General features: G+C 43.8%; 1 protein-coding gene across 3 annotated transcripts in view; it reads right to left on the minus strand.

Moving 5' to 3' along the window:
- Window positions 1–15,463, minus strand: part of PITPNB (phosphatidylinositol transfer protein beta) — a 56,934-nt gene that overhangs the window by 11,346 nt on the left and 30,125 nt on the right. For all 3 annotated transcript variants that reach the window (XM_044275395.1, XM_044275398.1, XM_044275396.1), the window contains exons 4-7: window positions 12,579–12,670; window positions 10,731–10,738; window positions 9,045–9,119; window positions 6,236–6,319 (exon numbers count right to left, since the gene is read on the minus strand). In XM_044275395.1, the coding sequence (XP_044131330.1) occupies window positions 6,236–6,319; window positions 9,045–9,119; window positions 10,731–10,738; window positions 12,579–12,670 (259 nt within the window). The remainder of the gene's footprint in view (window positions 1–6,235; window positions 6,320–9,044; window positions 9,120–10,730; window positions 10,739–12,578; window positions 12,671–15,463) is intronic.

Consider the following 15,463-nt stretch of genomic DNA (forward strand, 5'->3'; position numbering starts at 1 on the left):
GTCCGTGGAGGGCCCGAGCAAAGGAAACAACTCATTAGGAAATGCAGACATGTCACACTGCTGGCTAAGAGAGAGCTGCTCAGGAAAGCAAAGCAGAGAAAAGGGCTAGAAAAAATAAATAAATACAATATATATATATATATAATAATAATCAGTCTACCATATTAGGTCTCCCTGGCACAGAGACATGTTTCATTTAGCCTGCAGGGTCTGAAATAGGAATACGTCCATCATGATGTGTTGGGACTGGGCATCCAGCCTCGTTTATAGTCCGCAGATTTCCAAATAGTTCTGGAAAGTGTGTAGTCCAATGGTGACATGTCCTCATAACTTGTGTCAGTAGCAGTCAAAGGGGGAGATTTATCAAAACTGGTGTAAAAGTAAACTGGCTAATTTTCCCAAAGAGCTCTGAAATATAAAAGGTGTCATTTGATTGGTTGCTATAGGCGATGGTATCTATATGTAAATGTCTGTCAGACCCTTCAGGTCCTTATTCTGTAACATCTATCACACCAGTTTTGATTAAAATAGTAAAGTGAAAGTGGAAGAAATAATAGGATCTAAACACAATAGCCTAGCAGTACAGCTCTGAAAATACATTAGTCATACTGGGTATACTGAAAAAAAAAATGAATAAAGTAGAATACAAAATATATAAGCAAATAATTAATAAAACCAACCAAGATGTATAGGCGTGGTGGTCTAACCCGAGGCTGGCATTATTCATTATTTGCTTATATATTTTGTATTATACTCTATACATGTTTTCAGTATACCCAGTACGACTGATGTATTTTCAGAGCTGTACTATTAGGCTGTGTTTGGACTACCATCCTATTGTTTCTTGCACTTTACCATTTCTATCCCGCTGTCCAGCCACCACTACTGTGTTGTTTTTAACCTTTTTAATCAGTTTGTGTATGCCAATCGTGTTGCTAATATATGTTAGATAAAAATGTTGTGGTACAATCATGATGAAAGTGTGATTATTGGGCGATATATTATATTGAACCACATATACTTCTATTGGTTTTGCAGTCTTATGTATATGGGTTAGGGCTCATGCACACAAACGTATTTTCTTTCCGTGTCAGTCCATTTTTTTTCGCGGACTGTATGCAGAACCATTCATTTCAATAGGTCCGTGTGCATTCCGTTTCCATATGTCAGTATTTCCGTTCCGCAAAAAAATAGGACATGTCTTATTATTGTCCACATTACGGACAAGTATAGTACTGTTCTATTAGGGGCCAGCTGTTCCGTTCCGCAAAATATGTAATGCACACGGACATCATCCGTATTTTTTGCGGACCACAAAATACATAAGGTTGTGTGCATGAGGCCTTAATGTTACCATAGCAGGGGATATAGGTTTGGTGTTTATATCTCCAGAACGGGGCTCCCGAAGTGAATATGCAGCATGCTCTCCATTCACGGCTATTGGAGTTCGGAAATAGCTGAGTGAGCGCACTCTTCTGTTTTTGGTTAATAGGGGTAAATGCGAGACCACTGCTCCATTCACTGCTAGGGAACTGACAAATATCTGAGCCAGTGCTTGGCTATTTTTAGAAGGGTGTAAGCTCACTTCAGGGGCCCCGTTCTGGAGACAGAAGCGGTTCCCAAAAGGTGGGACCTGCACCTATCTGACACTTGTGGCATATCCTAGGGATATACCATCAATGTCAGAGATGAGATAACCTCTTTAAAGGGGATTTCTATGTTGACAAGAGTCTAAGCTTTTTTTCTTTTATAAACCTGTCTGCTTCCCTGATCATTTTAAAAACAGTCCATCCCCTTAGTGTGCGCGCAGGATCCTGGAGCCATGTGAACTGTGCCAGCAGAAGGAGCCGCTTTACAAGCACATGCAGACTCCTGAAGGCTTACCTATATGCTGAACAGGTCTTTTACAACACTATTGATGGGGAACAACTAGGTTTCCTCTGAGATAGAGGATTTAGGTGCAGAAACAGACATATGCATATCAGCTGAAAGTATCATGTAACCCTGCCAGAATTCTCCAGATCCAGCACTGCCGGATGCAAATGGAAAGCCCCCCACCTCTAAACTATAATGGGGTCCAGCGGAGATCCAGAAGAAATATGGCGAATATGTTGAGAAACGGACGGACAGAAACCGCTGCGGTTTGTGTCCAGCCGATTCCCGGCATTCTTTGCTAGAACTGGCTGCCAGAGATGTGAAACTAACCTTACCCAACATACCATCTAGTAAAACTGGATTAGTACTGTACTGATGTGCCTTCTCACTGGAAAGGTCGGCCATTTCCTTTCTATTATACACAAACTACTGATTAACATCATTGGGGACACTAGCCTTTGATGTTAATGCAGACATGTCAGTTTCTTTCCAGCCGCCTCTCAGCATGTTTGCCGTGCTTCCGCCGGAACGTGATAGTCCGGGGGCACGCGGATTCGACAGGCTGTTCACCCGCCGGAACAGCCTGCCGGAGTTCCTTGCCGCTAGTGCGATTTTCAGGAATATAGTTTTGTACTGTACCTGGCTAATCTTGGAGACTTACATGGGATAGGAACTATTTTAATCATTTTTTACACAACACAGGCTTAAAAATGTCATTTAATTTATGAAAACTGCAGTTCTCATCTTGGCCACCAGAGGCCAGCACAGGAGTCCGATGGGAGAAAAAAAAAAGCACCTGCTCTTTAGCCCTTCTGCAGACCAAACGTTACCAGTGCCTTATCACTAGTGGTGATAACAAGGCATTGGACCTCTTTAGACAGTTCAGGGAATACCTGTGCACACTTACTATGCAGCATTTTCTCCCTCGTTTGCCACTCTACCAGCATCCATAACTATTTCTTTGAAAGGAGGAAAACAGGAGGCAAAAGGAAAATAGATTTATTTTATTTTCCATTGGTTATAAGGAGCGGACACATTCCAGAGCGCTGCACACAGGCTGCTACCACAAGCCTGACCAAGCATTCTCAGGTTAAGGCCTCGTGCACACGACCGGGGTGTGTTTTGCAGTCCGCAAAACACGGATGGCGTCCGTGCGTGTTCCGCAAATGCCTATTCATGTCCACAAAGCGCGGACAAGCATAGGACATGTTATATTTTTTTAGAACGGCCACGGATCGGAGCAGCGGATGCGGACAGCACACGAAGTGCCGTCAACATCTTTTGCGGCCCCATTGAAGTGAATGAGTCCGCATCCGAGCCGTCAAAACAGCAGCTCAGATGTGGCCCAAAACAACGGCCGTGTGCATGAGGCCTAACCGGAAGTACATGGAAATATATATAGATCTTTTTTCCACCCATGTCCTCCACAGTCTCCCCTTAGAGGAATCTGATGAGCATTGATTTCTCAAGCATACTAACTCCTTTTATATGAATATCTAACATCATGCGGATAAATGCCATACAAACCAGGTGACATTACTGACTGTTGGGAGGCCGTCATCTCCTTGTCCTGTGCCCTCTAGTGCCACACACACTTCTCAGCTGCCCTCCTCATCTCAAAGCACTCCGTGATAAGAAGCGAGCGCTGAGTCCCTGCCATCTACAATCCTGTTACTCCTCAGAAGCTTGAATTCAGGATCTTCTTGCTGGGCTAGGCAGTATTCAAAGGGCGCATTCACACTGCGTTTTCTGTGCATGTCGAAGGTACACGTCATGAAGATTTCCTGGCGTGTTCCTCTGACATACAGCACAGTATAGGTATACAGAGGCATATAAATCGCCCATAATACCCATGTTAAAAAACTAATGAATACGGGTATACGCATTTCTTACTGGCTGCCTATGTATGGAATAGTGTAGCTGACTATTCTATAGGGCAAAGAAATAAATAAAAATACACTGACATATACTGGCCCGGCAGAGGTTAAAAGACACTTTAGGCCTCTTTCGCATGAATGGAGGCCTAAGGATACATTTGAGCGGGAGAAATCTTGGTACACATGGCAAAAATACACTGCAGTGTGAATGCGCCCTAATACGTTCATGGAGGAGAAACCCTCCTAAGTGTAAGGAAAGAAGTAAAATGACCCTCAGCTTCCGAGTGCGACCGGTGGAGAAAAGCAGCAACTTATGTTATTCCTTCCTCATCTCATGCATTATAAGTAGGGTTCAGTGAATCAGGTTCGGATTGCTGTTAAAATCCTAAGCCGAACTTGGCTTTGTGCCTCATTAACAAAGCAATTTTACAGTAGGACTTCTTAACGTAGTTTAAAAAAAAAAAAATAATCAGGTTCAGATACAGCAATCCAAACCCAACTCGCTCAACCCGTATTATAAGAGCATATGACTGTCATCTCAGACACCATGTCATACAATTCTCGACCACGAAGGGGGTTATGGATGGTCAAACAAGTCCTTTACCCTTAACTTTTAATCCAATGAAGGGGCTTAACATTTGCGTTGGCAGATGTTTTGGCATACCTATCATGCCCTAAAGCGAGAGGGAAGGCTCCGAGCCTGTCATGTAATTATATATCCCATGGTAGTACAGTGAGGGTGGGGGCCAGTTCAGTAAATGACGATACAGAGTATTACACAGCGCAATGGTACAATAATTAAAGGGGTTGTCCGGGTTCAGAGCTGAAAGCAGACATATCCCCATTTTCACCCAGGCAGCCCCCCGACTTGAGCATCGGAGCAATTCATGCTCTGATATTCTTTTGCCCTGCGCTAAATTGTGCAGGGCAAAGGCACTTTCTGGAGTTCCGGTGACGAACTGGGCTTTCCATAGGGTTGCCAGGCTTCCGCCCAGCAGTAAGCCCGGTGTAAAACGAATAGGGCAGCGCTAAAACCCGCCCATCAGAGCCGGTGACGTCACTGACACTCCTGGAAGCCTCCGCCCGGCAGTGTTTTATTGTAAATAAGAGCCCATGCCCTGTGCGATCCAGCGCAGGGCAAGGGAGAGCATCGGAGCATGAAATGCTCCGATGCCAACATTAGCAGGGCTGCCTGGGTGAAATTATGGGTATGTCCAAGTTCAGCTCTGAACCCAGACAACCCCTTTTAAAAAAAAAAGGGGTCTTTGACATGAGAATTTCTCTTTAAAAGGAACCTGTCACATCAAACATTGTGTCTGAGCTGCAGGCCCCTTTCACATGAGAGAGTATTCCGCGCGGGTGCAATGCGTGATGCGAACAGATTGCGCCCGCACTGAATCCGGAGCCATTCACTTCAGTAGGTCTGTGTACATGAGTGTTTTTTCACGCATCACTTGTGCGTTGCGTAAAAATCACAGCATGTCCTATATTCTGCGTTTTTCACATTTTCAAGTGCGGATGTAATGCGTTTTTCACGGAGGGTTGCTAAGAGATGTTGTTTGTAAAACTTCAGTTTATCACGCGGTTGAAAAATGCATCAATGCGCATTGCTCCCACGCGATAAAAACTGAACGCAATCGCAGACAAAACTGAGTGAACTTGCTTGCAAAATAGCACATTAATTGAACACATCCGGACCTAATCCGTCACGCTCGTCTGCAAGGGGCCTTATAGAGCAGGAAAAGATTCAGTAAAACTTGTATTTTGTTCATTTACATCTGTGCTTATTGTGGGCTGTGAAGTCAAGAAGACCGTCCTATCAGTGACTGACAGCTCTCTCAGTATACACATAGAGGGAAGGATGTCAGTCACTGATAGGACCGCCCCCTTGATGTCAAAGCCCAGAAAGAGTAGGAATATAAGTGAATTTAGAACAAATTATAATGAATCTTTTCCTATAAAACTATATATCAATCTGCTCAGCTCCTCCTGGTCTATAACGTGCTGCCTGGGGACTATTTTGCATTTTCATGGAGACAGGTGCCCTTTAACGGAAATCTGTCAGATCCCTTATGCTGTTCTATCAGAGAATAATATAGTGTAGTAACAGACAAGCACAGGAGTGAGGAATCTGATGAGATTCAAGAGATAAATGCTTCCCCCTGCCCTCTAGACGCTGATTGACAGTAGTGCATATAGGGACACTTGTTAATCAGTGGCTGGAGGGCAGGGGGAGCCCACATCTCATGAAGTCACAGAAAGCACACATAAGCTAATATATAGTATAAGATCTCCATATGCACTCCATAGCTTCCTGGACCCCTGTGACATGCTGCTGGGAATGAAGCGCAATCTGCCATTACACCTGAATTTAGGATGCTAGGCTTAAAAGCACCATTTACTTTTCTTCTGAAGTCCACAAGCTCCTCTTTGATCCACATGAAACTGGAGTTTTAATATATTAGTTACAGCAAATCACTTACTGCTGGTTCTACTTGGCTTCTATCTGCAATGTCGATATGGACCACTTCAACAGTCTTCCACACGTTGGGATCTAGACAATGTACCTGCGAGGAGAATAATTAATAGTCTAAATTTGCATAATACTAAACTAAATAAGAAGCTTATGACAGATAATAGCAGATACAGTCATCTGGATTTTTGTGGCCCATAACACCACAAAAGTTAGGTTCATACGTACCATTAGATGGTAATAGATGCTGCCATTACTAACGGAATTTGACACTTTCTTAGAAATATATTTACTTAAAGTTTTTTTTTTCAGGACTGCCCTGTGGTCTCTTCCTCAGTCTGTTAAAGGGGTTATCCGAAACTATAAAGTGCTACCCCATATGCTGGGCCCCTCACACAGAATCGCGGGTGACGCTAGGGAGGCTCATCCCCGCCTGCCATTGGCTGCTCAAAACCGCTGGTTACAAGACCTTTGTGCAGCTCAGTCCCATTCAGGTGAATAGGATTGAGCTGCAATACCAAGCACAACCACTATACCATGTTTGGCACTGTCCTTGGAATACTATGAAGAGGCCGCAGCCCTTTCAAACAGCAGATCCCCTACCGATCAGAAATGGATGATATGCCCTGAGAATAGGTCAGCAATATCCAACTACCCGAAAGACCTTTAACATATGATGCAAAGTTGTAAGAATTTCTAATATACCTATATTGCAACTTCTTGAGCCTTTCTAAGATCTGACACTACCACCACCATGCTTCACTGATGAGGTGGTATGCTTAGGATCATGAGCAGTTCCTTTCCTTCTCCATACTCTTCTCTTCCCATCACTCTGGTACAAGTTGATCTTGGTCTCATCTATCTATAGGATGTTGTTTCATAACTGTGAAGGCTTTTTTAGATGTCGTTTGGCAAACTCTAATCTGGCCTTCCTGTTTTGAGACCCAACAATGTTTTTTCTTGTGGTGAACCCTCTGTATTCACTCTGGTGAAGTCTTCTCTTGATTGTTGACTTTGACACACATACACCTACCTCCTGGAGAGTGTTCTTAATCTGGCCAACTGTTGTGAAGGGTGTTCTCTCCACCAGGGAAAGAATTCTTCGGTCATCCACCACAGTTGTTTTCCGTGGTCATCCGCGTCTTTTGGTGTTGATGAGCTCACCGATGCGTTCCTTCTTTTTAAGAATGTTCCAAACAGTTGTTTTGGCCACGCCTAATGTTTTTGCTATCTCTCTGATGGGTTTGTTTTGTATTTTCAGCCTAATGATGGCTTGCTTTACTAATAGTGACAGCTCTTTGGATCTCATCTTGAGAGTTGACAGCAACAGATTCCAAATGCAAATATCACACTTGGAATGAACTCTGGACCTTTTATCTGCTCATTGTAATTGGGATAATGAGGTAATAACACACACCTGGCCATGGAACAGCTGAGAAGCCAATTGTCCCATTACTTTTGGTCCGTTAACAAGTGGGAGGCACATATGCAAACTGTTATAATTCCTACACCGTTTACCTGATTTGGATGAAAATACCAAATTAAAGCTGACAGTCTGCAGTTCAAGCACATCTTGTTAGTTTCATTACAAATCCATTGTGGTGGTGTATAGAGCCAAAAATTTTAGAATTGTGTTGATGTCCCAATATTTATGGACCTGACTGTCACTTCTCCTCTATGAGACGTCATGCCATGGGTGGTTCCCTGACCCTCAAAAGTCCCTGTCTCAGGGGCTCCAACTCTTTGCTTTCTACAGAGCATGTACTGAATCCCCTGAGTCTTTATAGTGCAATGCTGGGCAGAGAAATCAGTGCTTGCACAACACAAGCTAAATAATGGTGGCACTAAGGCCCCCTGCACACGAACGTGTCCTCCCCGGGTGCCGTTCCGTGGGCATTCCGCATCACGGATGCGGACCTATTCACTTCAATGGGTCCGCAAATTCGGAGATGCGGAATGGTACGGAACGGTGCTTCCGTGGGGTTTCGTCCCGTACTTCCACTCCGCAAAAAGATAGAACATGCCCTATCTTTTTGCGGAACGGCCGGATCGAGGACACATTCAAGTAAATGGGCTAGCGATCCGCTGTGGCTGTCCCACGGACTGTGTTCCTGCATTGCGGCCCACAGCACAACCACGGGGAGCACATGTTCGTGTGCAGGGGGCCTTAGACACATCTACTGCGCATGCACCAAATAGGGGGTTTTGGAAACACGTAGTACAAAGCAAAGGATAGGAGTACACACTGAAACACGCACATGTGGGTAAGGGCATAATGTCACATGGACAAGAAGTGACATATGACCAGTAAAGAGAGGGTTCTTTATGGGCAGTACCGCATCTGGAGGTCTCAAAAGGTCCTGAATTCCAAATCATTAGTAGTCTTAATAATACATTCATGAGAAAACATTCATGAGAAACTGGCCAAGCCCTTTAAAAGTGTATTATAGTTTGAGAAGATTAACAGGTTAACATCATGTTTCGGAAGAGTACATCTGCAGAAAATAAAACATGAAGGCAGCTATAAAAAATGCTCACTAGGTGACGCATTTCAGGCCTAAATCCGGTCTTTACTGAGAAATAAACTGGATCGGTGGTGACTCTTATTTGCTGCCTTGGAATCTACCCAGAGTGGAGACACTAATGGACCCAACACCTGTGGGAGGTGAGCTGACAAGAGTTTCTATATATACCCCCAGATTCTGGCAATTTATGCATTGTATAGACATCTTGGATACAGATGGTTTACATGTGAGGTACAGACATTATGAAACAGGCAAGATACTATATTTGCCCATTGTACAAAGCAAATAACTTACGTTTTCTTGAGTCCCCAAGTCTGGTTTGTGACAAGTCTCAATTTTAATGAAGAAGTCTTCTTTCATGTATTCATTCTAGTAGAACAAAAATACATAATAAACACACATAAAATTCTGAGGAACTTGAAAGAAAGTCGGTTCTGAGCCCAAGTATAAAGGCAGCATTCAATAGTCCAACAATTACATGAATCCTGCATTGTCAGATCTGGAATCTGACCTTACCATTATATTCAACTGGTATAAGGGCTCATTCACACGGCCGTATCAACGGATCCGCACCAAGGTCTGCGGATCCATTCATTTCTATGGGCCCTCAAAAGATGCACCGTGTGCTGTCCGCATCAGTTATTCCGTACCGAGGAAAAGACATAACATGTTCTATTCTTGTCCGCAATCGCGGACAAGAATAGGCATTTTCTATTATGGTTGCGGCCATGTGCAGTCCACAAATTGCGGAACACACATGGCCGGTATCCATGGATCCGCAAAGCACTACGGCCGTCTGAATAGGTCCTAAGGTAGATCAGGGTTGTGTGGGAGGTGCTTGATGGAGGGTAGGTACCCACCTACACTGTATAAAGAAGCAAAGCACGCTCCAATTTCAATGAAAAAAAATTCTTTATTGTAATGCCGCTCTGGTGGTCTCGGTTTACTTATCTGCAGCAATGACACCACTTACATCCACGTGACTGCTTCAGACTACTGGCCTCAGCGGTCTCATTTTGTACATGCCATCAGTGCGTCAGTCACATACACATATGGCACGTCATTGATGTAGCAAAGTAAATATAGGGGACCACCAGAGCTGCAGGGGTATTGAACAGGTGAGTTTAAAAAAAAAAACAACATTTTAAACTTTCCTGCTGTTAGCCCAATTTTTCTAAAACCTGGACAACCCCGTCAACCATTAGTCTCTATGTCTTCCTGAAGAATAAGCATATTCAGCACCATGGATGCTAATATAAAGAAAGGGGTATGCAGCATCGGTAGACAGATTTACATCCTAGGCAGGTTGCTGGGTCTCCTTAAAGAGACCACCTGTGTATGGAGACTTTTTAGCAGTGTTCCATGGAGAAAAAAATGCATCTCCCAGGGAAAGAAGACCATCTTGTTGGCACCACCAAGGGAAAATAGCCAAGCCAAATATACATCCGTAGACAGATGTTTGGGGTGCTTGCCCCTCATCAGTCAAGAGTAGGACACAGACTGGCTGAGTGTGATTCATTGAATGCAGTTCGACGTCCTCATGAGGGGCAAGCATCCCAAAATAGCTGACTACGGATGGATATTTGGCTTGGCTATTTTACCTTTGACGGCGCAAGTGAAATTGTTCTCTTTGCATATTTTTTTCCCCATGGTGGTTTGCCAAATTTACAAAAATAGTACATAATACAATGAGTGGCAGTCAGCATAATTTGCCAGGATTGTGAAGATGTGTGCAAAGGGTGCTACCCTTCATCTTTCCCTGCCACATACTCTTTATCTTTCCTTGCCTGTGACTGACCGTTCTCTCTTTATATACAGCTTTATCATAGTGATAGGGTCACTTTAAAGCGGAGTTCCAAAAATCTTAATTTGGGGTGTTCTTCAACTACAGGAATGCTAGAACAACTCAAAAACATCTCCATTTGAAAAGGTTACAACATCCACAAAAAATACTATATAAGTCTAATTCTGTAAACTCACCGTTACAACTGATCCATCAAGAGTAGGATAGAACATGCAGGAAAAATAAGAGGGATTAGACATGAGAATGGGCACCATAGAATTACACATACAACATTAACCTACTAAAAAAATAAAATAAAAATAAATGAAATTTTACATAACCACCTTCTGACTTAAGGCCATGGTCCCACCTTTGTTTTTTTTTACAGTGGCCAAATAGTGAAAGGTTTCAGCGATACAATACGAAAATATTGTGCCTAAAAAACCTCACTATACAACCCCCTCTCCTAGATTGGGGAGACTGTACACCATTTCCTCCATCCTGCTGTTGGGTCATACATTGAGGGTCCTGCAAAGCAGAGCTAAAGGATATCAGTCACTTGCTTTGGGCTGCTAAACCACTGGCATGTTCGGCAGACTGCATTCAGCTTTCTAACGATACCACTTTGAAACTAGGCCATTGTGGGCTTAGTTAGAGAAAGAAGGCATCAGAACTACACCAGCTCACAGACGTCCATCAAAAGTGAAGAGACGAGATGGGACCACGGCAATCTTGAGTTGAAGTATCAAGAACAACTCCCCTTGAAAGTTTGTTTGCATACAATACGAAGAGGGAATAAAGTGGCTTTTGTTCCAAAGTTATCCATCTGACAAACTACACTAAGACATAATTGGAGGCATGATGACCAGAGCTTTGAGGTATTCAGAGTGGTCCAGGGGCCATTATGGTGGTGACAAGTCCCCCTTACAAAGACGAAGCAGATTACTAAGGACATCCCTAGTTCTGAAATGTAACATGTACTGTGATACAGTGAAATTTACAGGGATATGCTGTGGGGTTCACATTTCAGCTATTTTCCATTTTCTTTTGAGTCATAGGAACAGAAAACTGAAGATGATGTCGGGCCAGATACATCACAACACCTACGGCACCCTCAGAACCAAACTACTATATTCACTGCTATAAGAGGCTTATGGGAAAGTTCTAAAATAGTTTAAAGCATAGGCAAACCAGAACCAAGTTATTCTGCTGAGCTATGAATAGATAATATGCTATTAATGCATTCAGAACTCATCTCCACTAGGCAAACCAACTCAGCACCAAAGCGGATCTATATAACCAGAAGTAACACAGTACGTGAAGTGAAGTGGTGTTTCAACTTTCTAAATTACAACTGAAATTCAAAAAAGGAAATAACGGATTATACAGGAAATCCAGAAAATGAAGCAGTAGCAGGGTCCAGATCCCAAAGGACACTTAACTCTGCAGGAAAGACACCGATTAAAAGGTCCATAAAACTGCTCATCTGGAACTTGATGGCCTGGAATTACTGCTTCTCAACTCTGCAGAGATGAGACGCAGCTAAAAGACATCATTATGGCGGTCTGGTCTGAATGGAGAAGATGAGGGAAGAGAACATCTATATCAAAGTGGACTTTTTTTTTTGATGGAATAGGAGAGTTGTTCTGTAGTCTTCTGTATGTTTGGAAGCATGGAATATCATTTAAAAAGTAATAGTCAATCATCATGGGTTGTAATGTGCTGCGCTATTCTTTCTGCCAAATCTGAAGGAACTGCGGACAGAGGCTTAGAACACAGCAGTGTGAGAAGGACCTTACTTTGGTAACATTTACCACTGTTTGCTTCCTTGGGGTACTCTGCGTGAACTTCTCATAACTAGCAGGCATGTGGCATGAAAAGGCCGCGAACCACTGGGATAGAGGAGAAGTAGTCTCAACTTATAGCAAAGAACAGTGTAATAAACAGATAAAAAGCTCTTCTGATCGAAGATCCAACTTCATAGTCGGCAAATGAAGGAAACTAGCAATCCCCACAAAATGTGCAAGAAACAAAACGTGGCTTACTTGTTTTACAGTAAGGGTATGCATTCCAGGCTTTCTCGTGGAATACCAAGGATCCCTCTGGAGCAAACATCTTTACGAAGCCGGGGACTTTACTGGAAGAGAAAAGAATCCATCAATTACACCAATGTCTCCACCCATTTTAAGCAGAATGTAGCTAGCATTTCTCATTATGGATACCTCCCCATGCGAGGCATGCATAGGCCTACAACTGTCAATGTCACTAGTGAATTTGGAGTCATTATCTGGACTGTATGGCATTTGATGACACTCTTCAGAGTGGGCACCACTGGCCTTCTGCATCCATTCAGAACGGATCAGTTTGTATTATCTGTAACATAGCCAAGACGGATCCGTGTTGCATACCATTAAAAGTCAATGGGAGACGGATCCGTTTTCTATTGTGTCATAGAAAAAGGATCTGTCCCCGTTGACTTACATTGAATCAGTTTCGTCAGACAGACACCAAAACGCTGAAGGCAGCGTTTTGGTGTCCGCCTCCAGAGCGGAATAGAGACGGAACGGAGGCAAACTGATGCATTCTGAGCGGATCCTTTTCCATTCAAAATGCATTAGGGCAAAACTGATCCGTTTTGGACCGTTTTTGAGATCCCTTAACGGATCTCACAAACAGAAAGCCAAAGCGCCAGTGTGAAAGTAGCCTGGGTGAATATTTACTTCGCAGCCATATATTACCAAAAGCCAATGCAAATGCTTTTGAAAAGGATCTGTCACATCCTCCAGTGAAGGCAGCACTCTGGTTCCCTCCCCATTGAGAATCGGCACCTGGGACCACCGCCTATACAGGGAGCCAAAAGAGAAAGCCACTAATGGCGCAGGAACAGGGGGGTGGGGCACTCAGAAGAAAAAGTAATCTGAAAAGCGCTACAGGTCTTCCCCGGTCACATCCTTAAGGTTTATAACAGAACTAGGGGCCACTTAATATGGTGATCGCTATAATGGGGACACCCCTTTGTGTGGTTGTCCTTCCTTGGAGAGATATCTGGCTTTCCCTGTGTAGAAGAACCAGAACTGGGGCTCCATGGTTCTTTTGCATATTACAGTCAGGTAAAGTCACCTGCCTCTATTGGAGTCCAAACATGAATGTACAGAATAAATTCTAGCAGTGCATGGTGAATATTTCTAATCAAACCGTTAGCATTAATTTCTCATCAGATGAGAAGAACATCTTGGTCATTTGCTTTACACTTCGATAAACTAAGAAATATTCCCACACAATAAGTGTATAACTTAAAGGGGTATTTCAGTTTTATTTTTTATGGCTTTGTTTACACCATTTTCTAATATATTGTATACTTTCTTATATTAGGGCTCTTTCACACTTGCGTTCTTGTCTTCCGGCATAGAGTTCCGTCGTCGGGGCTCTATGCCAGAAGAATCCTGATCAGTTTTATCCTAATGCATTCTGAATGGAGTGAAATCCGTTCAGGATGCATCAGGATGTCTTCAGTTCCGGACCGGAACGTTTTTTGGCCGGAGAAAATACCGCAGCATGCTGCGCTTTTTGCTCCGGCCAAAAATCCTGAAGACTTGCCGCAAGGCCGGATCCGGAATGAATGCCCATTGAAAGGCATTGATCCGGATCCGGCCTTAAGCTAAACGTCGTTGCGGCGCATTGCCGGATCCGACGTTTAGCTTTTTTTGAATGGTTACCATGGCTGCCGGGACGCTAAAGTCCTGGCAGCCATGGTAAAGTGTAGTGGGGAGCAGTATACTTACCATTCGTGCGGCTCCCGCGGCGCTCCAGAGTGACGTCAGAGAGCCCCAAGCGCATGGATCACGTGATTGCATGGCACGTCATCCATGCGCATGGGGCGCTCTGACGTCATTCTGGAGCGCCCCGGGAGCCGCACGGACTGTAAGTATACTGCTCCCCCGCTCCCACTATGGCAACCAGGACTTTAATAGCGTCCTGGCTGCCATAGTAACACTGAAAGCATTTTGAAGACGGATCCGTCTTCAAATGCTTTCAGTACACTTGCGTTTTTCCGGATCTGGCGTGTAATTCCGGCAAGTGGAGTACATGCCGGATCCGGACAACGCAAATGTGAAAGAGGCCTAAGGCAGTCGACCCCCTACATTCACAGCAGAATGCTAAAGTCCATGGATTAGTACTGTGCAATGCATACATGGCATCAGACATGTGATACTCCTGCCGTCATGTGACTACTGGCATTCAGTAAACAGTGTTACATATGACATACATGTGCTTCTGAACACAGGACACGGCCGTGTCATAATTACATAGGGGTAGTGGTGGGATAAGGATTTTTATTGAGGTTATTACATCACTGTGTGTATTCACATGGCTGTCTGCTTCTACGTCAGCTGTAACGTGTGAGGTCATCTCCTATATAATAAAAGCCCTCTGTGCCACCGATGTGCCCGTGCGCCGAAGCTAAATGCACATGCGCTACGCGGTTGCCAATAGAATAACAGCTTGCCAGTCTCAGTGCCAGCCCTCTCGGCGCCGCCAGTCTCAGTGCCAGCCATCTCAAACACCACTCAGTGTCACAAGCATCAGCCACCAGTCAGTGCCACCACAGTGCTAACAGTCTCAGCACCACCAACCAGTCAGTGCCAGTGACGCATATTACAGCCACATATAAGCCAGTATTACAGTAACAGAAAATATTACAAAAGTACAAGCCTATATTACTGGGACGTTCTACTAACTATATGTCACCCCCAAAAAAAGGACATGTCAAGTAGGACAAAAGACACAGACAATGAAATCCTACATAAGCAACTTCTCCTGGAGAAACGGTCAGCTCAGCAAGTAAACGTCAAAAAAAGAAAGGCTGAAAAACAAAGAGAAAAACGAGCAAATAGATCAAGAAAAAATAATAATATATATATATATATAT

Source organism: Bufo gargarizans, chromosome 1 (genome assembly GCF_014858855.1).
Source record: "Bufo gargarizans isolate SCDJY-AF-19 chromosome 1, ASM1485885v1, whole genome shotgun sequence".
In the NCBI taxonomy this organism is placed as follows: domain Eukaryota; kingdom Metazoa; phylum Chordata; class Amphibia; order Anura; family Bufonidae; genus Bufo; species Bufo gargarizans.